Source organism: Gymnoscopelus microlampas (assembly GCF_963454915.1).
Source record: "Gymnoscopelus microlampas genome assembly, chromosome: 13".
In the NCBI taxonomy this organism is placed as follows: domain Eukaryota; kingdom Metazoa; phylum Chordata; class Actinopteri; order Myctophiformes; family Myctophidae; genus Gymnoscopelus; species Gymnoscopelus microlampas.
Genome location: NC_139950.1, coordinates 26240230 through 26265763, shown reverse-complemented (window position 1 = coordinate 26265763; position 25534 = coordinate 26240230). Strand labels below are relative to the sequence as shown.

Here is a 25534-nt window from a genome sequence, read left to right as displayed (position 1 = left end):
ACACAAAAATGTGAAATATAACCGAATTACGCCGGTCATGTATTGGCTACATAGAAAAAAGGCTATTATGTTAATATAATTCAAATCACACCTGGTCTTTCTGGCAGAGTAAATCCTGCCCTCTTCAAAGACTAACCTCCTAGCTTCTGAAATCAAAAGCTTATGCAGCATTTTCTAATTTTTTTGTCACTGTGAAATGAGTGGTGAGGACATTTTAATGCCGGCTCAAAAAGTGACCGATGTGGTTACTCTCGGTGATCTGCTTATTACCTTTAATTTAATCTAAGATATCTCTTATTTATGTATTCCTTACATCTATCTAAACCCCTGTCATGTGACAGGGAAGGGCAATGACACATGTCAACAGAGCTACAGCACTGTAAACTACTTGTCTGATCATTCTAGTATCAGCTTTACGATGTTGTGCCCTATGCCACCAAAGATCTTCCTCCATTCGTTGCCGCACCATTAAATCCTCGACTGCTGAGAAGTTATCTGATGTATTTCTCGCTTTTTCTACTTCCATTCTATCTCATCAGATGGCCGATTTGCTGAACAGATTTAATTACTTCTGTCAGGTCACCCTAGATAGTGTAGCCCCTGTAAAAAAAATGAAAACAAGAAAAAAGCCTGTAAAATCATCTTCCTAGCTCAATGATCTTGAGGAACAGAGAAAGGCAGAAAGGAAATGAAAAGCCTGTCAAATATGTGTTTTGTACTCTGAAAGATCTAAAGATATGATGATATGAAAGATCTCATGAAGGAATTTAATGTTAAAGACTCGATGCACAGTATTTTTCTAAACTCATTTCTGAAAATACCCACAACCCAGGAATACTGTTAAACACTACTACTGATAGTGCTGTATACATTCCCTCTAGAACCTATAGAATAATCACCTCTCTCTTACCTTCCATGTGGAGGCTAAAATGGATGCATTTGTTCTTTTACCTGCAGAACACCCTCACAGACCTTATATTACACATTAAATCCTCTCCCTGTCCATTAGACACTGTCCCCACAAGACTGATTAAAGTTTGCTCTACTGTAGCACTTTCATTATAAATAGCCGACTTCAAGTGTGCCCTCATCCAACTGCTTCTTTAAGAACCCAATCTGCACCCCTCCGTTCTTAGCAATTAGACCCATTTCTGAACTCCCATTGTTATCTAAAGTTTTAGAGAAACTTGTGTATAAACAGCTTAGTGACTATTTGAACACCAATAACCTCTTTGAAGAATTCCAGTCAGGTTTTCGTCCATGCCACAGCACAGAAACCACTCACTAATGATCTGATGCAGGACAATGCTCCATTTTAATCCTGCTTGATCTTAGTGGTGCATTTGAAACAACTGACCAGTGGTGTAAAGTAACTAAGTACATTCATTGTACATAAGTACAATTTTGAGGTATTTTTTACTTTTTACTTAACGTAATTATTATTCTCCCACTACATGCCTCGGGGCGACATTATCCATAAACACAACATCAGATTATACTGTTATGTTCATGATACACAACTATACCTGCCCATTTACCACTTGAAACCTATTTACTTCATTGACCGTTTCCCCCCAGCTAGGGCTCAATCCTTGGCCCTTTCCTTTTTCCCCTCTACATCAAATCTCTTCGTCGAAAACAGCCAATCCACAAGCTCACAACAAGCCGTGCTGCAACGCATTATAAGCTTGTAGATGTGATATTTGTGCAAAGTGTTCACCCCCAGAATCGAGACTCTAGGGTTAATCTGGTAACATACAGTACTACCTGATTGTTGTCTGTTTTTGTGTTTTCTTACAAAAACATGTTTTAATCTTTGATGCTATTTAGATTATGCTTTTTTTTATATAACACTTTCTTTAAGGAGCTACAAAGCACTTTAGACAGACTGAATCCCACAGCAGCCTTCTCTCATGTTGTATTGGTTTACATTTTATCTGGCTAATTTGGGACTAATTTGATTACAGTATGTGTAGTAGTCTGGGTCCTCTGGACCACGGTTAAGAGATTATTTAAAAAGTGTAGCCAAAACTTCTAGATACAAACTCAATCTCAGACTGCCCTGTACTATACGAAATAGATGCCATTGCCTGCAGCTCTGCTGCATTCATCTCAGGATGTTTTAATTATGGAAGATATCTTTGGTGACCAGAACACAGTGGTGCTGTAAAATATTTTAGTGTCCACAGTCCACACACAGTAAATTTAAGTGGCCTGTTAATTTAACAAAAACTGTTACAACACTGAGAATTTTGCTGTCTAGTGTCTCCCTTACATCAGCATATTCTCTAATCCCTTCTCTCTCTCTCTGAACCCCCCACCCAGGTGCTGGTCTGGCACACTCGCACGGAGAAACCACACCTAGGGAACGAGCCCAAGCATCGGAAGGACAACGTCATCATCGAGGTCTAAGGCAAAAGGCCAATCAGACTGCTCGTCGTTGCTGCAGGGGGGCGTGACTTATGACAGCACCTTGCTTCTTCATTCAATGGATGGCACAGAACAGTACACACTGCTTGAGACGAACAAGGAACGCTGGAGCGATTGCATGATTCCCCAACTCTCGGCTGTCTGTGAAACTTGCTTGGCCGGGACTGGCTGCCAGAGTCTCTCCTATGGCACACAATGTGTCTCGTCTAGCTAAAGGCCCTGACACACCAAGCCCACATGCAAGAACTAACAGCGACTGATCAGATACGATAGCTTTGCGTCGCCTCATGTCTCAGATAAAAGTTATGCTGGAGCACACTGCAAAAGACCAGGTCAGTTGATGGCCTACAGGTGGTGGCAGCAGTCTTTATCACGACATGTCTAGCAGAGCCAAGTTCTAAAGCCGTGACAATTAAAACAGCCTTTAAAGGCTGTTTAGAACATTTTCATTAAGTTAACTTGAGGAGAATGTTCTTGAGTTCATGAGACCAGAGAACACGTTATTTCTACTTTGAGACTTGTACTGGAGCTCACTGCTCTCATCAGATGTACGTGTTTCAGTGAAGTTGTCAGCATATAAATTGCAAGTTGAAAATCATGAATACAATATGAATATTATTTATGAAATAAATTATAAACTGTCACACCTACTGTTAATACTAATGAATTTTATAATGATACATGTCTGGGTGAATATGTGAATAAGTTATAGTAGCCAGCTCAGTGGCCTTGTGGTTAGACTGTCCACCCTGAGACTGGAAGGTTCGAGGTTCAATCCTCGGCTGAGTCATACAAAAGACTATAAAAATGGTACCCAATTCCTCCCTGCTTGCCAGCATCAAGGGTTGGATTGGGGGACCCTGCGATATACTAGCGTTATGCCCGAGGGGTGTACATGTAGTACATCAAGCCGTCTCACAGGAGATAGGTCAGGAGCCTATGGGCCACATGGCTTGAGAACCGTTGGTTTCCAAGGCTACTTACTTAACTATTAAACTACAATTAAAACTGGTGCAATGGATATTGGTGTTTCCCAATGATTACTGTCATGCCGTCTTTGTTAGGATGGAGGGATGCTCAGATGACTGAATGAATGTGCTTTAAATGTGTTGTGGATTTAATATCACATCTTATCTGTAATCTTTACAAAGATTAGTGTGACATGATGGGACCAGGCTGGACTTGGATGCATTAAATTGACTTTTTTCTGAAATTGTGGCAAGACGATGTTGAAAGCTAACTTCATGTTTTGAATAGCAGCAATCGCAATGCAAAGTGTACGATAACACCAAGAAAAATGGACACTGGATTATGTTCCACAATGGATATATACTTTCTTAGCACTTTTGGAGCAGAAAAGAGATAGGAGGATTGTCACCTCATTTAAACATTTTACTTTCACCCTAAGATCAGGAAGTATGCAAAGCCATAGACTATACGGTTATTCATTCAATGTAAACCTGTTGCCAATGCCGACACTAGGCTACTGTACAAGTTTATACCATTAGCCATTTCATTGATGTCATTATTCTGTCTGTGTGCCCTTTTATCATTGGCTCTGTGTCATTGGCTTGCTGCTCACTTCTTCTCATGCTGTGATTTGCTCAGGCTGAACAGCCAAACAGAGAGCTCTCCCTCACTAATCACGTCCTCCGCTGATTTGACGTGCTCAGTCGGGTGAATGGCCACCGCTAATGGCCAACTACTGCCAACGGCGTGGGCCAAAAAATAAAACATGGGCAATTGTTGGCCACAGACACTCAAGGATGGCTTTTTGGACAATGTTGGCTTTGTGTGTCAGGGCCTTTATATTTACAAACTGGAATATTTAATAATTCTGTGTACTGACCTACCTGTTGTTAAACAAATGGGGAGGAAGAAAAGAAAAGAAAAAACAACCATTGAACCAACCACCCTGATGTGTTCATACCTTGCTGTGCACCCATAACGCAAGTGCGATGCCCTTTGTGACCTGGCATGGCAGCTCGCTGCAGCTCTGCAGTATGACTCAGTTTCAAACAGGCCGTGAGGAAGCAAGGTCATCTCTCTGGACAAGATTCCATCAATGATGTACAATCTGTCTGCTAACAACAAAGAAAACGTCTCGCGTCATGTATTGCATCTTGCAGACAAAGGATTAAAAAGGGAATGCATTGAATGAACTGCAGAATGGAGGAATGCATACTACTGTACTTTCAGCTACACCAGGGGTTCCGACCTTTCCATGCAAAGGACCCCCAAATATTGTGAAATGGTAAAAGAAAAAAAAAAGTTTTGACAATAACCACATGTGAAAAATGGAGACTGCTGAAAGTGGTTAAATTGGCACAATAATCTTATGAATTGAAATGACAGATTTTCTTTTTTTAATGACCCCCCCCCTCGCTCCCTCCAGTGGGCTACACCTGATCCACTGTGTTCTAAACAATGAGAGCTACAGTATGGCGGGTGAGTTCGGGAGGGCCGGTTTATCATACACTAGAACAAAAGTGGGTATAATTCCAGCAGAATCATTTTTATTCCAAATGACCTCTTGGTAAAAGTCGGAGAAACAATAAATGACAGAGTAACAAATAAAAACCCGAAGAGAGATAACCTTTACAGATAAAGAAAAAAAAAGTCATTGGAAAAGATTATCACACAAAGATAGTTCATGGCTATTCACTGTTTTAATGCACGGAAATCACTTTTTTTGTTTTCTCTGTACTAGGCACCAGAAAAAATGTAAACACGTTGAAAAAATAAACCTGGAGGATATTGGGTGTAGCCAAAGTGTCTGCGAATTCTTGTATACTATGTGTGTTAATGTGTGGTATTGCAGATATTTATATCTGTGTGTGTGTTTGTGTGTATGTATGTATGTACAGTATGTATGTGAGACAGAGCGCTTTAGTTATTGCATGGCAGAGGGACCCTGTGAAGATAGAAACTCTGCCTCTGCGCTTGGCAGTGTGTGTGTGTGTGTGTGTGTGTGTGTGTGTGTGTGTGTGTGTGTGTGTGTGTGTGTGTGAGACAGTGTGTGTTGTAAGCGATGTTGAACTTTAGGTTGTACAGCTACCTGGCCATCATAAGTCACCAATGCTTGTGTAACATGGTTGATGATACAGTATGTGTGTTTCCCAGTCAGTGAAATAAGTGGAGAAAAATAGTAACAGGCATTTCCATGTGTATGTTGCTAAAAGTGTGATTTTGATACCTGTTTCGCCATACAATGACAGAAAATAATTACTCACAGAGTACAGGAGCAACTGAGCAAGATGACAAGATGATAAGTTACAGTATAATGGCCATGTAGCTATACAACCCAAGGTTTTACAAATGTTCAACATTGCTTTAATGCAGTGGTTCTCAACCTTTTCAGCCAGCGACCCTCCAAAATAATCAGCTTTTAACCGGGGACCCCCAGACCCTGACAAGCACTTGGAATTGTAGGACTTGAGGCAATACATTTAGTTTGACTCAGTATCCACAGATAAATATTGTGACTAATGTTTGACCAGTTTTTATAGTATAGTTTGTTGATTACTTTCAATGCCGTAATGGTCTTTTTTCATTTCAGGTATTAAAAAGGACTTAAAAGTCCTAAGACTGTCAAATTTACTGTCATCTGGGGACCCCCCCAAATCATGTGGGGGCCGACCCACAGGTTGAGAACCACTGCTTTAATGTACAGTATACTCCCAATGCAGACTTTGTCTAGTTCCCCTCTCCTTGCTCTCCTAGTAGCAGGATTGAACTGCGATGATGTCAGCACAGAACCCAGGAAGTTCACACCGGGACCCATCCAGTGTTTTCATACAGGTCCCATTTTGCTCCAGGATTCCCCTGGAGTCAATTCACTTCCTAAAAAAAGGCCCAGACTGACAGCTTCGCCGTTCTATCCCCTCTCTTCACTAGCAGCTGCCTCCTCCAGGGCATGATTGGTCGCCCAGGTTTATTTGCCTCAGACAAATACTATGCTTCTCCTGAAACGCACACGACGAAAACACCACAAGTGAAGATTACGGACGACGGGAGAACAGACAACAGGGGAGAAAGAAGGGGAGAGTTACATTACAGTACAGAGGAAGTCGACTCACATCACTCGGACTGGGTCACCATTTTACTGCTTTTGGTTGCTACAGTATGTAGGGACAACACTACATTCTACCTGACAGGCGACACACTGTTTGATCTATTTCTACATAATTTTCTTAACAGTTGTGTGATAGGCTTACATACAGTAATTTGTTAAAAATTGTGCGATAACAAGTATAAATTCCACCTAGCAGATGTAACTGTTCCATCTGTTCGCAGCTATTTTGCCTGTGATCAACAGTGACGCGACACACTCAACCGCAAGTGCAGATACCAGCTCTACTGTTCAAAGTGTGGTTAAGGCAAACTGCTCTGATTCCAGAAGTGCTCTAATTTGCTCTGGGGGACTGTGGGAAATGTGGTCCATTACAACAGTAAGGAATGACTGTAGTGGGTTTGAAGTCAGTTTCCCAGAACCCAGCTTACTGTAATTACAGACACTACAGGCTAGCAACAACACCCATGAGGGGCAATAATGGCCGCCCTGGAACTGAACAACTCAAAGTGATTTAGTCACACTGGACTTTTACTGTAGTTCAGCTGTTTTTTTTATTTTGTTTATCTTATGTATTTTTTATTTATAGCTAGCAGTTTTACTGCAAAATGATAATGTTTTATGAGGGAATATTTTCGGGGCAAGTCTGGGTGATTAGATTTTTATTGTGAAGCTTAACCACTTAATCCTTAAATTGAATTGACCAGATTCTCAAGGTCTCTATACTAGGCCTCCTCCTGTTTTCTCTCTACACTAAATATCTTTGCCAAAAATAGACGATCTGCAAGATGTCAATGCGTCGCATAGAGACGCATTATGAGCTTGTAGATCAGATTTTTTTGCCGAATGTTAGCCCCCGAATATGGATGTAAGGGTTCAAGTGAAATCCCCAAATATACCTAAAGTAAAAAATTATCAATATTTTGGTTTCCAGGAGGTCTTCTGGAGAAACACTCACTCTCCCACGGCTACCGTTCCAAGCGCTCAGGCGATTATCTGCTATACAAGGGCCTCCGTTTGACCTACGCAGATCTAAAGGGACGAGGGAAAGGAAGAGAGAGAAGGGGGGTTACAGTCAGTGTACACGACAGAGAACGATGGCTTAAGACCCACCATACAATAGCCATATCTAGGTACTTTAGATACTATGTCACTAGCTAACTATCCATTTTGGAGAGGATATAACTGACATATTACTATAATAGACACTTATTGGTCCAGCAGGTTTCTTTTCTTTTTTCTTTTTGCAGATATGTTGTTCTTGTCTCTCTCACTGGTCAACAAAAAGGAAATTAAAGGAAGTAAAACACTAAAGGGAGGATTCTTTTTTTTTTTAACAGGACACAAAAGCAGCCAGTCTTTTGACTTCATCCATGGAGAGAGAGACTGTCCAGTTCTCCACCCCTTAGCGGATAAGGGGAGTGGATTCAGAGGAACCAAAAACCTAATGGAGTGTGTGTGTGTGTGTGTGTGTGTGTGTGTGTGTGTGTGTGTGTGTGTGTGTGTGTGTGTGTGTGTGTGTGTGTGTGTGTGTGTGTGTGTGCGTGTGGAATAGAGCACGCCAGCCAATCCCCTCTCTGAGTTCTATTTTTTAACTCTTCCACAGAGGAAGCAGAGGTGAGAAGATTGAACGAGGTTGTTGTTGTTGTTTTTTTCTCTCTCTCATTTTCTTGGCTTCCATCCATTTTACTCTCATTCCCTCCAGCTCTTCACTTCCACAGCTGGTTGCTGAGGGTCTGGCCTGAGGACGCGGGCCCTGTGCTCCAGTCAGCCATGGGGGCGCCCGCTTGGCTGAAGACTCCTGGAGCCTGAACCCCTGATGCGCCCCCACCGGCCAGGGCCACACCTGACATCTGCTGGGTCATCTGATAGAGAGAGAGAGAGAGAGACACAGAGGGATTAAGAAAAAGGCGGATGAGAGAAGTAAAAAAAAAAAGGTTGCAACTATCAATTACTTCAATTTTATACTTCATCACACAATGGTGTCATATAGAAAAAGTGAGCTCGTTTTGACATTTTTGTAAACCTTTTGCCTATAGTGACATGCCCAAAATAGGGATCGATTAGCCTGGAATCCAGCCTGATTCGCTACGTTTGTCTTTTTCTCACTTCGCTACTCAGTCTGGCCAGGGTCCTCTTTGACTCGTATTTCCATTACATAGGCAAGTCAGGGAGTGACTTGAGTTTTACATTGGACAACACTGGTCCCGCCCCCCAACAGACCAATCAGAAGCCGCGGGCTGTTTTCTCCCATTTGGGCACGGAGATAGGAGGCTTTCCTAGACTGTGAAGCGAAGTGAGAAAGAATTAAACGCCGAACGTAGCAAACAGGCTGGATCCCAGGCTAGGGATTGATTATTAATAGATGAATTAATAGATTATTTAATTAAATCATATAATTATATATCATTTTTATATATATCTCTGCTGTTCGGCTGCAACCAGCTAACTCCAAAATGTTCATTTTTCAGGAAATGACAAAAACAAAAAGAAAGTGGAGTTAGGAGGTTTTGTTCATCATTGATAAGAACAGCTGAATGGACCTCAAAGCTCACAATGAGGTTTGAGGTCAAAAGGGGGTGGAGCCTGGAGTCAGCTAAACCAGCTAACTCCACCCCCCTTTGGTGGAGTTAGCTGGTTTAGCAGGAAGTTTGAGGATCCAATGGAGTTAGCTGGTTTTGTCAGAAGCGCTTTTTAATACTTTTCATTGGTTCAATAATTTTTTTAATCAACACAGAGACATAAAGGGTGTTCAATGGCACTGATTTATGGAAAAAAAATCCAAAAGCGGAAAAATGGAGTTAGCTGGTTCCTGCCGGACAGCAACGATATATAATAGATTAGTTTGATTAACTGTTGCACACCTATTTGAATTGATCAGAACAATACAATTTACAATGTTGCTGCTGCTCCTCCCTCCCTGAAGGTTAGTAGAGAGAATTCACTTTTGCGCCTCCAGCTGCTCCACTCCCCCAGCTCACATCCTCTTCTCCCCCACACCTCCTTCCATCTCCTCTTCCCCTCCCCCAGTTGTCTCCTAAAAGGCTGATTTATACGTAGTTGCGTGTCGGTGTCACACGGCGAAAATAGTCGATCTACAACCTCTGAGCTTGTAGATCGGCTATTTCCGAGTATAACAGAGGCTTCACCCCCTTGACTCCCCCAGACCTCCTCCAGCTTTTACCTCATGAACTCACTCTGTACTATACTGTCCTCAGGGTCTTTATGCTCCCCCACGGTCCTCCCCTTCCATCCTCCTCCATCTATTCCATATTATCCATTATAGATGTGCTGTGGTGCACCAGCACTCCTTATCTGTTCGTCTGAGAGATCACTCTCTCTGTCTCTCTCTGTGTGTGTGTGTGTGTGTGTGTGTGTGTGTGTGTGTGTGTGTACATGTACTGTATGTGCACCTGTGTGTACGTGTTAAACCCATGTGTGTTTCTAGGTGTGTGCGCGCGTGTGGGGGTTTGCACGTGCAACCTGCCGTCCTTTCAACATCACACGATACCCTTCTGAAGCACACACACACACACTCCAAAATCACATGCACTCAGAAATCTCATCTGCACTCGGTGAACCCATTATACACACGCTGATAAACCTCTTCTCCCACCACTCCTGCTCAGAAGGAGGGGTGGAGTGCCTGTGCGTGCGTGCGTGCGTGTGCGCGCGCGCGCGCGTGTGTGCGCGTGTGTGGAGGGTGATTTATGGTGTCTCATTAAACTCCTGCAGTTGACAGGAAAATGACAACACCTCTTAGTGCTGTGGCCTAAGCACACACAACATTAGCACCTGATCATGTACTGTACTATAGTGAGAGGCTATGTTTGTTAGGGCTGTGAATCTTCTGCTATATCACGATTCGATTCCGATTCTTGGGGTCACGATTCCGATTAAAAAAAAATAAACAAAACTTTTTTTTCCCCGATTCAATTACGTTTTTTTTTTCAATTCAAAACGATTCTCTTCAGCCCAGAACTTGCCACTTCTCAAAAATGTCATTATACAAAAATAGAACACTTTTTCTTTTTTTTTAAAAATCGTTGTTTTTTTTGAGAATCGATTCTGAATCGTCCAACATGGGAATTGTGTGCGCATGCATCAGTGTCCATTTTTAAAGCTACTGTAGCTGACGCGTGCTTATGGATACCACCGCTTTTTTAGGGAGACCCGCTGTGATTGGCCAGTAGTCACTGTGATTGAAAGTTCTCGTTTTTGCAACTATGCCTAACTCTAACCTCAGTAAAACTATGCCTAAACCTAACTCTAACCTCAGTAAAACTATGCCTAAACCTAACTCTAACCTCAGTAAAACTATGCCTAAACCTAACTCTAACCTCAGTAAAACTATGCCTAAACCTAACTCTAACCTCAGTAAAACTATGCCTAAACCTAACCCTAACCTCAGTAAAACTATGCCTAAACCTCAGTAAAACTATGCCTGCCAGGGAGACAATCAGACACGGGTAAGGCGGGTCTATCCCATAACTTGGTGGAATCCATAATCATGCGTAGCTGACATTAATGATTATGCATGGACCTGCGAGTACTGTGTACATGACATTCTTTTGACAGCTCAAGTTGAGATCAACTTCCTCTTCCTTTTTTTTTTACTGTTTACATTGTGGTTCTTTCACTTTGCTTTAAATGTATGCACTTTACAAGAGAGCATAATGGTGTGTAATTTGATTTAGGTTAAGGATGAGTTAAACAGGGGCGCTCGGGTGGCGCAGTGGTAAAGCAGCTGCACCGCAGTGTGCATCCAGCTTTATCGAGCGTCTATACGAACACAGTTGGCCCGCGTAGTAGGACGAAGGCTCTGCGTCCTCCCGGTGGGGGCGCCTCACTGTCGAGGTGAGTCAGTAGGATACAACAGCACTGACAACACACAGCAACGTGTGTTGTCAGTGCTGTTGTATCAATTGGCATAACGAGGAATCAATTGGCATAACGACTAAATTGGGGAGATAAAATGCCAAAAAACTAAAAAAGCAAAGAAAAGGCAAAAAAAAACTATGGGGGTCTGTGGCCAAATCCACAGATTGAAATACATATCAATTTGGGGGTCCTTGACATGAAATGTTTGAGAACTATAATTGGTAGAGACTTCTGTGAGAATTATGCGAGAGTGAGAGAGAGAGAGAGAGAGAGAGTGAGAGAGAGAGAGAGAGAACATTTCTTTTATAACAATGTTACCTGATTCATGTTCCACTGTCCTTGCTGTTGCTGCATGTTGTACATGTTCTGTCCTGCTGGCGCCATGCCCTGCTGCACGCCCACATACCCTCCGTTGGGCATGGCCATGCCTGGCATCATGCCCCCCGCTCCCATCATGGCTGTGGGCGGGGCGACTGCACCCATCCCAGCCGGGAAACCCTGGGGTGTGAACTGCATCTGAGGCTGGCCCATGTACATGCCTGGTGGATGGACACACACACACACACACACTCTTATAACGATACTTTTGAGGACATCTGCATTTTTGCCGACTTCATGATTTATTAACACATGGGGTGCCAAAACCGAATACCCTTCGGTTTTGCAAATAGTTACGCGGAGTGCCAAAACCGAAGGGTATTCGGTTTTCCTGTCTTTTTCGTTTTTTTCCACACGGGCGGGGCTGAAGCGGCTCTGGGAGTACCCATTGTGATCCTGAGAAGGATAGGCCAAATAGATCACCGGAAACAAAAACATGGCTCCCCATCCGCTTCCTGTCCATTTCCTTCTTTAAAACGCCTATATCTCCGAATCGGTTTCCGGTGGGGAAAACCGGTCATGCGCGATGCGCGATCCCCCCCGTTGTAACTCGCGAGGGAAATGTCATCGTTCCAGGATGTAGCTAGGGTCATCGCGCTACATGAATGGATGCTTTTTTTACGTGGATTTGCTCGTCGTGGAGTCTAGAGCTTTAAACAGCAAAGCGCAGTCAATGGGGAGAATGCTGGCACCCACGGTAAGTTGTTATGAAATAATGCTGGCACCCAATGTGTTAAAAAAAAGAAATGGCCATTTGTAACTGTACCCTAAAGGCGTAACCTTAAAGGCGATCAACCACACTGTCTTGTGGGGACCAGGATAATTGTCCTCACAATGTCTATTTCTCAAATTCTACTAAACTTGTGTGGATTTGGCCCTCACAAGCATAGTAATACAAGTAGTGTACACACATGTGCACGTACACATGCACGTACACATGCACGCACGCACACGCACGCGCTAGTATGCTAATTGTGACCTGTAAATGTAGGGTAACATGACAGCAGTGAGAACCATTAATAAGTCAATGAGCTAAAGAGTTTGTCATCATCAACAACCTATAAGCTTGAGGGTGTCCCCCCCCCCACTTCAGTATTTCTTCTTTGAAGTAGAACTGTCAAGGAAACTTGTGGATAGGCTTGTAGGCTGGAAGCATAAATACTGAGCTCTTCCCATGAGGACATGATGAGTTGCTTTGCATGTTCAAGATTGTGAAGCAATTTTTCTCTAAAACAGACATCTGTGGTAATCTGTCTGTATCTCTGTGTTTTATACTCGGGAGATACACACTGCTGACATGGGTAGAAATGGAAGTATCTCCTTTTTTTCTCCACAGAATTCAGGTTTTATGGTATATGTATTATTTATAAAACAATAGTAACAGTAGGATTTTGTTTAGGTCGTATTAAGGCTATTGTAAAGTGTTGCTATTTTTATTGGGGTAGAAACATGGAGCTATTTTAGTATCTGTGTTCTGGGAGAAATGGGGCCATGTTTTAATATTTTTTGTGGGGGTGAATTAATGGAACTTCATTTACACCACTGTACAAAATTGTGTGTTGAGGTGACCTCATAGGTATGTCTCTCACGCTGAATTCACACCAGCAGCGGTGTTTAGCTGCTATGTTCTGAGAAAGTGGCGAGGTTCAACACATTGTCTAAGACAAGGAGAGACTGGTACTTTCCCCACTGCAGCGGGAGGCAGAGCGTGCAAAAAGCGAGGGTCAAAATGTATAAAAGTTCAACTTTGCCGCTGCCGCTGTGTGCCAAGACAGAGCTGCAGCCAACAGAAGCGTGCTGTGCTCCAAGCGTGCACGTGAACTAGGCGACACCACTTGAGATGGACAGCAATGGACTACTGTATGAAGTACAGAAAATTGATAACAAAGTTTTAAACTAGCTGTTGTAGATGTGCAATTAATCAAGAAAGAGCAACTGCACAGCCTATTTATTATCTAATAATTATCTAATATATATTATCTAATATATATATATATATATATATATACCACCTTGTTTACAAACAAGGTGGCAGAGATGAGAATCACAGCTGTGCTGGCTTGAGATCCACTCGCCGCAGTGGAGCTCTCGATGGACCACAACAACTTGCATATTTACGAGGCTGTCACTCACACCTCGTGCATGGCCATTTTGCAATAAAACAGAGCGCTAGAAATCGCTGCTGCTGCTAGTGAGAATTCAGTGTCAGACATAGTTTAGTGGGTCCCAGAGCAAGACACAAATTGTTTAACATCTTGTTATCTTCTCCCAATTTAGTCACTGCCAATTACCCATGTGTACTGCGGTACCTACCTGTCAATGCAGAGCACCCCCCCCCCCCCCAAACCATATACACTATTGGCCACATGCCTACTGCCTAGTCTGATATACGTACATTGCCAACCTCTTCTTTACACCGACAGTGACGGGTTTCACCAGCAGAGCGTAAAACATGCTGAGGTTCACTCTATCTCTCTCACATCCCCCTCTCTGCTATACAGACGCCCCAACTAACCAGCAGGAGTCCCTAGTGCAATGACAAGGACACACTCTCCTTCCCACCCACGAACACTGGCAATTGTGTTTGTTGGTGTCCCCAGCTAAGCCATGCAGGGAATCAAACCCAGGCCCATGTGTTACTGTACCTCTACACCCATCCTAAACTTTGGATTGTTCCTCACGGTAAAACTCATTGTCACATTTCCCATGTACCTTAATAGTATTTAAAAACTTTTGCATGTATTTAATCTTAACTGAATATATCATTTTGATTATAATTTCCTATTTCATGTCAAGGACAGGTAAGATTGTTCCATGCTTCCGTCACAGGCTCGGCACGATGTTTTAAGTAATTAAGTTTTACTGAGATTCGCTCTGGATTAAGAGCGTCTGCTAAATTTCTAAATTGTAAATAGTAATTGTTCATTGTAAATTGTACTGCATACAATATTTTTATATAAATTACTAGAGTCGAGGGGGGCTACGCCCCCCTCGACCCCAGCCGCGCACGGGGCTCTAGGGCTGTGAGGGCGCGCTTATTTTGGGGTACCAAAATGGTGGGATAGAACTTTCGGGGACCCCCTGGTGGTCCACGGACCCGCTGGGAGTGTTGGGACCCCCGGGGACCCCCCTGGAACATGGCGGACCCCTTCGGCTGTTTTTTTTTCTCATGAAGGTGGTTGCTTGTTTCCGTCGCTTGTTTTGAAAACCTGGCATCCCGACTGGCATCCCTGGTGTGTTTACCAGATGGAGCAGGACAACGCGCTGTAGTTGTTTTCCACGCTCGCGCTAATGAAACACTAAACGGAGAAGCTTATGATTGTGAGGTTGAGTGTGAATGTATTAGCATTGTAGTCACCTGAATTGAGCGTAGAAGCAGAAGACACGGTGAAGGGGAGGTGAAGGAGCCGCTTCTGTTGTTGTTCTTCTGGCAATGGAGAGAGCTGCGGAGTTTCAATGGCGGCCGTTCGTGTTGTTTCGGCGAAACCCGTCGCGTTCGGTGTCGGTGGTGCGCACGGTAAACTGTACGAAGCGGTTTCCCCTTCCGTTTTGTCCGAAATGTGGTGAGTAGAATTAATTATGTTGCGAGGTGGAAAATGTGTTGTGAGCAGTGAGAGGTGCCCTACGCCACCCGTAAATTCAGCGCGCCCGCCGTGGCTACTGTGTTGGCGAGATGTGGTGTGTCGGTGTTGTGTTTATTCGATTACACAGCTGTAGCTATAGCGTCAGTGGCGCGCGGAAGTCACTCCTCGATTACATAAGTAGATATAAATTCGAAATTCGATAGATTTGAATGGATCGAACCTACGTGGTAGACACACACATCAGTACACAGAGCAGAGCGATAACAACACCCTTGCATAGCACATAAATAACCCTGCCAGGCTAATTCCTGCCCTAAATTTCCAATACTTCCATCTGGAGTTTTGTGTGTTTCAGACACATGCACACACATTCATTCGCTAACCTAATTGTTTACATGAACACACTTATCTGAAAGACTTAATTCCACCCACGTCAAACACGCGTCAAGACACACATGGACACTGCAGTAAAGTCTCACGCACGCTTGTGTAATGAGATCAAATAATCTTCATCAACAAGTTCTAGTATACAAATGCACATTGGTATAACCATTTTTAAACCCCAAAACCCAACCCGATTCAGGTTTCAGATTCCGTTTACTTGTCATTTGATGCACTGTTGTTCAGGTACAGTACATACATGTGGAACACACACACTCAAGCACATAAATAACACTGGACTCTGGCCAGCACATCACATAAATAAATAAATAATTCATCATCAGCTTTTCATTCCTAATCCTGCATGCATGATCTGTGACATGTTGGTATGCAAATGTGCACAAACATCAGTAATCATGCAAATGTGGCTGCTTTCCAAACGTGAAGGCACCACGCGAACATGGCGAAAACACAATATGCCGTCACTGTATTCTGTGTTCACGCAGTCACTTATGCCTGATTTATACCTGGATGTGCATCGTTTCGCTGCGACAGAGCGTGAGCGTGTGTATCACCTATTTTCGGTGCGTGTGTGCACGACACCGGCTCACACCGACGTATAAAGGCTTTGTGACTGCAGATGACTCACATGATAGATGGTGTTTTTCTGTCTAAGCTGCCATGCCCCGCTTTCATATGAGGGGATCTGAGGTGTCTCCAGGCCACAAATGAGTCACTGAGATGTGTTTGCACGCACGCATCTGTGTGTACTGTACGTGTGTGTGTGACGTGAGTGGAATTTAACAAAGTAAACCCTCTAGACTTAGTAAGCTGGACCTGAGTTGGCTTTGTAACTTGGACAGAATTTTTCAAACCCCTTTACCACAAATAGCCGATCTACAAGCTCACAACACGTAACAAACGTGACGCGTTGTGAGTTTGTAGATCTGCTATTTTTGGCTAATGTTAATAAGGATAATGGGGTTCAAGTGCTTAACTCTGCATGAAAAGTATAAAAATGTAACCGTAAGGCTCCACACAAAATTAGGACTCTGGATTTTGCTGTGTGTGTGGCCTCTCCATGGATTTTCTTTGTGGACATGTTTATGTGAACTTTGGGGTATAGTGTGTTGTCCATGACTGAATGCACACATGAGCATCCCTCTGGTCAGAGTACAGAGTATACAGAGGATCCAACCAGCTCAGAATACATTGACCTTTCATCTCTCCTCCATTTTCACGTTTCTTTAGTGTGTGTGTGTGTGTGTGTGTGTGTGTGTGTGTGTGTGTGTGTGTGTGTGTGTGTGTGTGTGTGTGTGTGTGTGTGGTGTGTGTGTGTGTGTGTGTGTGTGTGTGTGCGCGTGTGTGTGTGTGTGTAGTCACTGCTTGACTGTGTTGGTGTTCATGTGTAGGTGTGCAAGTCCAATATTTTGACTTCTCAGGCAGCCGAACAAAACAAATATTTTACTCTCTACAACCAGTAAACGTAATGTTTAACTGAAAATGTCTGGATCCCGTTTGATCCTGTTTGACAGCCAAAGAAGACAGCTGTGAAAACACAGAATTCCAACTCCAACCAACTGACTTTGTAAAAAGACAAGACGGTGTTGTCGACATCGCCTTGGTCCACGAGGGAGCCCCGGAAATCTATCAACAGCCTACTTCCACTGCACATGAAACTCGACTGGCAGAAGGGTACAAATGCGTTGCGTTCTGCGACAAAGTGAAAGTCAATAACCTGCAAAATGAATGAGATGATCTGGAGAGGGTAGACAGAGGAGAAACAACATCCGAGTGCTGGGGGGTGCCGGAGGGAGTCAGCCCACCTAATTCAAGGTCAAATGCCTGAGGGATGTGCAACAGCTCGAGGACAAAGCAGTTTTGGAAAGCTAAGCCAAAAGATGGAGAGCTACAGGGTCCATTTGTGATCCAAGTCCAAACAGGATGCTGACTTCCATGGTGGGAATAAGATCAAAATTCTTCCCAGACCTTGTGTCGGCTGTTGTGAAAAAATGCGCATATAGGGAGTGCAAAACTCCTGGTGTAAAGTTTAGGATTCTCTTTCCCGCCTAACTCATAGTTTCACTACAACAAGGACCCTACGAAGGTTGCTTTGTTTGCTAAATGTTCCTGGACCAGGGTGAGAGAATCAAGTTATTTTACAGTGGGATTAAATGCCACAGTGTGCCGGAATGCTGGCCGACTGCAAGGGGAGTTTTGGACACAGAAAGTGTCACAGAAAATTCATCAAATAATTGTCTCTAACTCTTTCACTGCCAGAGTAAATAAATAATCTTTCATTTTTTGATTTCCTTTTCAACTAGTCACATAATATTTATCTCCAGTATGATCGATCCCCCGATCGTAGCTAAACACGGAGGGTTTCACCGTGCTTCCATGAAAAGAAAAACAAAATGTCATTGCGACCCCCCGTTCGCTTGTTATAGGCCGTTGAATATAGCATACCTCGTCAAAAATGCAGAGTAAAACCAGGGAGGCGAGATACAGGGTTTTTTCTAAATCGATTAACAAGGACGTGAATGGAGGAGAAAATCTTGGGATCAAGTGATCTCCTGGATCTGTGTGTCTGAGGATGAAATGGTCACTCATGTGTCAGCGAACAGCGCCATCTAGTGGAAAAACACTGAAAACGCCAAAACACGTCAAACCCGTCAATGGCAGTCTGGGCCTTTGGGGAAAAACATGTCCAGGGAATGAGTTAATTCAACACATTATTCCTCACGTGCCTGCAAAAATGTTGATCCAGTCGTTTCATGCTTTTTGGAAAATGAGATTTTTTTTTTGTTAGCAATTGGGTTTGCATTCTAGTCAATGTCTGTGTGTTACCTTGTGTCTGTGCTGTCTGTTGCTGGCTCTGGGGCTGACCACCCACTGAGCTGCTAGCATACAGAGACAAGATGGAGTCTTTGGAGAGGGGCTTCTTCTCCTCATTCTTGGTGTTGGTGGAGGAGGACGAGGAGGTGGTTGTGTCTGTCTGCGCGGCCACTGGACTGGAGCTAGCCTGCTGGGCAGAAAGGACAAGAGAGCGAGACAGAGATGACGACGTTATATACTGTACATGTGCACTGGTTTCAGAACAGTAGGTGGTTCATGGGTTTTTGTGGTATTCTTTTGTATTTTCTGTATTTTTTATTCTGTGACTGAACAATTTTGGGAACTAATAGTGCTGTAAAATTTTATATAAGGGGAGTGTGAAATAGTAGAGCAAAACAAGAACAGAGAAGCGATGATACTAAAACAAAACAGAACAATAAGAGAAGAGGGGAGTAGCATACTGAAGAAGAGGAGAGTCGAGCTGAGAAGCAAAGAGTAGAAGAGGACAGAAGAGGAGAGTGCTGTTGTCACCTTGTCATCGTAAGTGAGACAGATGACATTAATTAGCGTTGTCTGTAGACAGGAAGAGATGAACAGTCAGACAGAATGACACACACGGGCGCGCGCGCACGCACGCATTTTTCAAAAAGACAGGGAAAAACACTTTCTGGCACACACACACACACACACACACACACACACACACACATTACATCTAATGGAGGATGATGACAAAAAACACCTGCTTGAAAGCTGTGTGTGTGTGTGTGTGTGTGTGTGTGTGTGTGTGTGTGTGTGTGTGTGTGTGTGTGAGTGAGAGAGAGATTCAGAGGGCAGGGAAAGGATAAGAGGGGGGGGGGTGATGGAAAAGGTGTGGAGGGAAAGGGATAATGGAGAGGGGAGAGGCGAGGCGAGGAGGTTGGACACATACTGTGAGACAGTTGCACTGTGTGAGGAACATACTTCTTGCGGTCACTTTTTTACTTCATACAACACCCCCCCCCCCCCACACACACACACACACACACACACACCCTGTGCAGCTCGAACGAGAGAGGGGGTGGAAGGGAGGGGAGAGAGAGATGCATATGAAAGATTGGAGGAGAGAGAGAGGAGGGGAACTGGAGGGAGGAAGAGAGAGAAGGGATTGAAGAGGAGAGGAAGAGAGGGGAAAACGGTAGAAGAGGAAGAGGTACAGAAGGAAAGAGGGATGGAGAGAACAGGACAGGTAGAGGAAAAGAAAGGAGGAATGGACAGATGGAAAGGAGGGAGGCAATGACTCACACCAGCACATAATGCTTTACACACACACACACACACACACACACACACACACACACACACACACACACACACACACACACACACACACACACACACACACACACACACACACACACACACACACACACACACACACACACACACACACACACACACACACACACACACCCCAATTGCAGCCAATTAAAGTGAGTATAGCATGCATTCTGAGAGTGTGGGTACCAGACACACACAGAGAGAGAGAGAGAGAGAGAGAGAGAGAGAGAGAGAGAGAGAGAGAGAGAGAGAGAGAGAGAGAGAGCTTTCTAATAATAGGTTCAGTACATTAGCATGAGAGCTGCTGCTTCCTTTATTGTCAACTCTGAGCCCTGTCTCAACCACAAAGAGAGAGAGAGAGAGAGAGAGAGAGAGAGAGAGAAAGAGAAAGAGAAAGAGAAAGAGAAAGAGAAAGAGAAAGAGAGAGAGAGAGAGAGAGAGAGATAAAGTGACATTGAGAGAGAGAGATGGCAAGAGACACAGGACGTGGACAGAGAGAAATTGAATGTGAGAGACACTGCATTTGTGTGTGTGTGTGTGTGTGTGTGTGTGTGTGTGTGTGTGTGTGTGTGTGTGTGTGTGTGTGTGTGTGTGTGTGTGTGTGTGTGTGTGTGTAGGTGCAAAACATCATTCAAGTTAGCTATAAAAGTGGCAAAACAAAAACAGCTGCTTAACCTAGTGATACACTCCAACACAAGAATCAGAATCAGAATCAGGTTTATTGTCACATCACAGGTTTACAAGGTAAAAAAGTGGGTGAAATTCGTTTTTGTACAACACTCCCATCGCAACGTTAAATTCCGTAGAAAGAAGAGTGGGGAGAGAGAAAAAGAAGAGGGGTAGGGGGTTAAGTGGGAAGGAGATCAACAGAGAACAATAGAAGGCCAAAAACAAGTTATCTACATATTTACAAAGTACCTGAGATAAGAGACAAACTAAGGTGCCTGAGCATAGCAGCAATGTATGTATACTGTGCATGATATACTTATAGACGCTAAGGTGCTTAGAGAGAAAAGAGCGCAGTAATAAAAAAATAAATAAAAAAAGATTGTGCGTTATACATGGGGATTAAGGTGCAGAGGGTCAGTGCGTGTTCACCTAAGGTGGACTGACCCTGGTATAATCCGCAAGTAGCTCCATGAAGGAGAGCAACAAAAAGTAATCTTTAGCATTGACTAAAGCTTTTGCCACAAAGAGTACAATTAAAGCCCTTTCTCCTGTGTGTATCAACATGTGTTTCTTAAGATTAGCATTGACTAAAGCTTTTGTCACAAACTGTACACTTAAAGGGTTTTTTTCCGCTGGTATGATTCCTCATAAGTCCAAGTCATTTCCTGGTATAATAATCCACAGGTGTGTTCAGGAAGAGCTAGAAAAGTCTGCAGCCAGCTGGGCAGTACCGCCTATTGTCAGGCTGCTGGAAAGGGGCTCATGCTTCATTCAGCATTCTGACAGCAGCCGGGTTAAAACTATTCCAGAACCTGGTGGTGGAACTCTTGATACTGCGATAGGTCCCCTTGCCCGGTCGCGGTCGTTGTAGGGTTCTGAACAGTCTGTGACTAGGGTGGTACTTGTCCTTGATGATGCGCTTGGCTTTGACCACGCACCGCTTCTTGTACAGATCCTGAAGCGCTGGGAGGTCGCTTCCCATTATCCGCTCTGCCGATCGCACTACTCGCTGTAGGTTGATCTTCTCTCGGGCAGTGCAGTTCCCGTACCAGGCCGTGATGCAGCCTGTTAGGACGCCTTCAACCGAACTGTTGTAGTACAGCTTGAGGATGCGCTGTCCTACTCCAAGCTTATTCAGGCGGCGGAGCCAGTACAGTCTCTGCTGAGCCTTTTTCTTCACGTGTGTGGTGTGCGTCTCCCACTTAAGGTCCTCCTCGATGTGTACTCCGAGGAACTTGAACTCGCTGACCCTTTCCACTGCAGCACCGTCGATGAGGATGGGCGCATGGTCTCTCCGCGGCCTCCTGAAGTCCACGATCAGTTCTTTGGTCTTGTCGACGTTGAGAGCGAGGTTGTTCTCCCGGCACCAGAGCGCCAGTGAGTTGATCTCGTCTCTGTAGTCAGACTCGTCGTTGTTTACGATTCGGCCTATCACTGTCGTGTCGTCCGCGTACTTTATGATGGTGTTGGAGACATGTGTGGCTATGCAGTCATACGTGTACAGGGAGTAGAGGAGAGGGCTCAGCACGCATCCCTGGGGTGCTCCGGTGTTGAGGGTCAGGGGGTCAGATGTGATGCTGCCCATTCTCACCACCTGATGTCGGTTGGACAGGAAGTCCTGTATCCAGTCGCACATGCTTGGGTGTAGCCCTAGGTCTCTGAGCTTTTTGTCAAGTATTGCTGGGACAATGGTGTTGAATGCTGAGCTGTAGTCCACGAACAGCATACGTACATATTTGTCCTTCAGCAGCTTGTTGTCCATGTGCGAGAGGACGGTGTGGAGAGCCATGGCAATAGCGTCGTCGGTGGATCTGTTTTTGCGGTATGCATACTGCCACGGATCCAGCGAGGCAGGTAGCGTGGAGCTGATGTATTCCCTCACCAGTTTCTCGAAGCACTTGCTGACGATCGGGGTGAGAGCGACAGGTCTCCAGTCATTCAGGCATGTCACTCTGGCCTTTTTGGGAATGGGCACAATGGTTGACATTTTGAACCCTGCAGGGACCACAGCCTGGGAGAGGGAGAGGTTAAAGATGTCAGCGAAGACACCCGCCAGCTGGTCTGCACATGCCTTAAGGACCCGGCCTGGGATTCCATCAGGTCCGGCTGCCTTGTGGATGTTGACCCGTGCAAAGGCTGTACGCACTTCTCTCTCCGAGATGATTAGAGGGTTCTCCTCTGCTGGTGTTGCTGATGCCCCCGCTTGGCTGCCGCGGTTGGAGCTGATCTCAAACCGGCCATAGAAAGTGTTCAGTTCGTTGGGGAGGGAGGCAGGCGGGTTCACCTCGCTTCTGGTTCTTGTTTTGCAGTCTGTCAAGGTGTGTACCGCCTGCCACGTGCTCCTGATGTTGCCATTGCTGAGTTGGTCTTGCATCTTTTCAGTGTAGGCCTTTTTCGCTTTCCTGATGGCGCTGTTTAGGGCCGCGCGCGTCGTGTTACGCGTTTCCACGTCGCCAGATTTGAAACCAGCATCCCGTGCGTGCATGTGTACACGTACTTCGCTGTTCATCCATGGTTTCTGATTGGGATAGATCCGAACTGTCTTTTTTGGGACTATGTCGTCTATGCACTTACTGATAAAGCCAGTGACTGAGTCTGAGAGTTCGTTGATGTTATTCCCAGCGGCGTTCTTAAACATCCCCCAGTCAGTCTGGTAGAAACAGGATTGTAGCAAATAACAATTACATAATGCTATTGTAATGTATGGCTGCATCATTACCTGTGAAGTTTTTTTCGGCCGTAGAGTGAAAGAGACTCAAGAGAGTGTGGAAAAGAGCACTAGTAAGGCGAAGGTCAAAAGACAACTCAAGCGTTTTGTGTGTTTGGGTGTCTCCCCTTGTCTTTCTCTCACTCACTCTGTCACACAAACACGTTTGGCTCTGTGTTGTTTAGAGGCCATATATAGCGTCACCATGAGGCCGATTTGAAGAATTTGGGGTGGCGTGTGTATGCAAACTTTGACGCCAATTGGTCCAACGGTTTGTGAGATTAGTCGCACATTGACACACGCGGTGGTGAGCACACACACACACACAATTCGTATGATATATTCTTCTGTTTCTGATAACATTTTGACTCATATTTCCTTTTACATCAATTGAAAACAAGGCAGGTGAGCCTTGAGCCCCGTGAGGCTCACCTGAGCGAGGTGATAGCCAAACAAGTGTCCGCGCCGAGTAGTGCGACGGCTGTGCTGTCGACTCAGTGTCGTCCATGTTATAATCTATTTAGTAAATGCACACCTAACAATGAAAGGAAATGAGACTATGTCAAAATGTAGTCTATTTCAAAACGGCATATAATGCTTGACAATGGAAGTAAATGAGACAATTTGAACATTGAGCCGACAATGTTTGCATCTAGAGATATCAACTCATTGACTGCCAATGACGTGTTTTGACTTGTGTCAATCCAAAACCCACACCGCCAAGGACGTGTTTTGACGTGTACTGGTATTTTCAGTGTTTACGCTAGATGGCGCTCTTCGCCAACCTCTTCGAGTGATCCTATGACTTCCGGAGAAGAGTATACCCGGAAATAACGTGATCACAACAAACCCAGCCCGTCCGATCTAATGTTAATGGATTTAGAAAAAAAAAATCTCTTTTGGTTTTTGGCGAGAACAAGCTATATTCAACAGCCAATAACTAAAGAACGGAGGGTCGCGGTGACACGCTTTTCTTTCTCTGACGGAAGCAGAGACACTCCTCCGTCTTTTGCGACACTCTGTGTGTCGATCGACCCGGGAGCGAAATATTCTGTGGCTCTTGAAAGAGCCACAAAGAGAAGCAGAAAATGCTCAAAAACGCTGGCAAGGGCTGATTTATTTATCCATTTACTCCGGCAGTCAATGAGTTAAATGTTCTTCTGCTCCTGAATACTGTTTAATACCCGTTTAATACCTTTAAGCAAGCCGTTGTAAATGTGAAATCAATCGATATTGAACAACTGTATGGATGAATTCTCGCCTAAAATGTTATCAGGAAGCCTTTTCTGATAAGAACAGACGTACAGTATACAGTATCATTCTGCAGTCTACAGGTCTGCAGTCTCCTCCTTCTCGACCAGTCTGCAGCATATACTGTAGGTCACATGATCACAGCCTCTTGAGTTGTAGGGCAATTACTTTTCATAGAAATAGGAACAAACAGTGAGAACAGTCCCTGATATCGATATTGTTTTGCCCAGCCCTAACACACATGCAGGGAAATAAAAGGCAAACACCATAAAGGGCAACAAACTCAAGCAGACGAGAGCAGAGTGCCATGAAACTTGCATGTCTGTTCTCGTCTTTCGCTCACTTACTCTGTCTCTCTCACACACATTTTTCACCAAGGGGAACAAACCGAATTGGACTGTATGTTGTGTGTGTATGCTGTGTCACTTCAGCATGAACACACACATGCACGCGCGCGCTCACAGCCCACCCCTCACATAGTGTGTAGTCTAATGTGGGTCTCCTAGCAGCACATTGTGTTGAGATGGGCCTGTGGAAGGGCTGCAGCCAGGCTGTGAATCAGAGCTGGCACTGGACTCCTGCAGCTCTTTCCTTCTCTGTCACTATTCATTTATTTCTACACCACCACCACCACCACCACACACACACACACACACACACACACACACACACACACACACACACACACACACACACACACACACACACACACACACACACACACACACACACACACACACACACACACACAAAAAGGTGAGTAATGTCCACTCAGCAGGAATGAGATTATGTGTGAATTCACAGAAGTGCATGCCAGCAGCATGCACAAACATGACAGCACCCATAGACTGTAGTATTGATCAACGTATGTGCACTGATGCATAGGCATGCTTATACATACAACTCACGCAGCCATAGAACACACCCAAAACACACATACATGCATTATACATCCTATCTGTACACACACACACACACACACACACACACACACACACACACACACACACACACACACACTCCCCT

The 25534-nt window shown here is 44.4% G+C and overlaps 2 protein-coding genes across 6 annotated transcripts in view; one reads left to right on the top strand and one right to left on the bottom strand.

Moving 5' to 3' along the window:
• The window catches only part of b3gat2 (beta-1,3-glucuronyltransferase 2 (glucuronosyltransferase S)), a gene marked incomplete at its 5' end in the record, with an annotated part of 43021 nt that extends 40570 nt beyond the window's left edge, over positions 1–2451 (top strand). The window contains one exon of the mRNA XM_084076226.1: positions 2326–2451. Coding sequence (XP_083932352.1) covers positions 2326–2412 — 87 coding nt within the window. The 3' untranslated portion in view covers positions 2413–2451. The remainder of the gene's footprint in view (positions 1–2325) is intronic.
• A 3588-nt stretch (positions 2452–6039) lies between these two features.
• LOC311059338 (stromal membrane-associated protein 1-like) overlaps positions 6040–25534 on the bottom strand; it is a 120095-nt gene continuing 100600 nt past the window's right edge. For 4 of the 5 annotated variants that reach the window (XM_084077155.1, XM_084077157.1, XM_084077158.1 and 1 more), the window contains exons 8-10: positions 18574–18751; positions 11702–11922; positions 6040–8367 (exon numbers count right to left, since the gene is read on the bottom strand). In XM_084077155.1, the coding sequence (XP_083933281.1) occupies positions 8212–8367; positions 11702–11922; positions 18574–18751 (555 nt within the window). In that variant the 3' untranslated portion in view covers positions 6040–8211. The remainder of the gene's footprint in view (positions 8368–11701; positions 11923–18573; positions 18752–25534) is intronic. The other variant, XM_084077156.1, reaches the window with a different exon arrangement.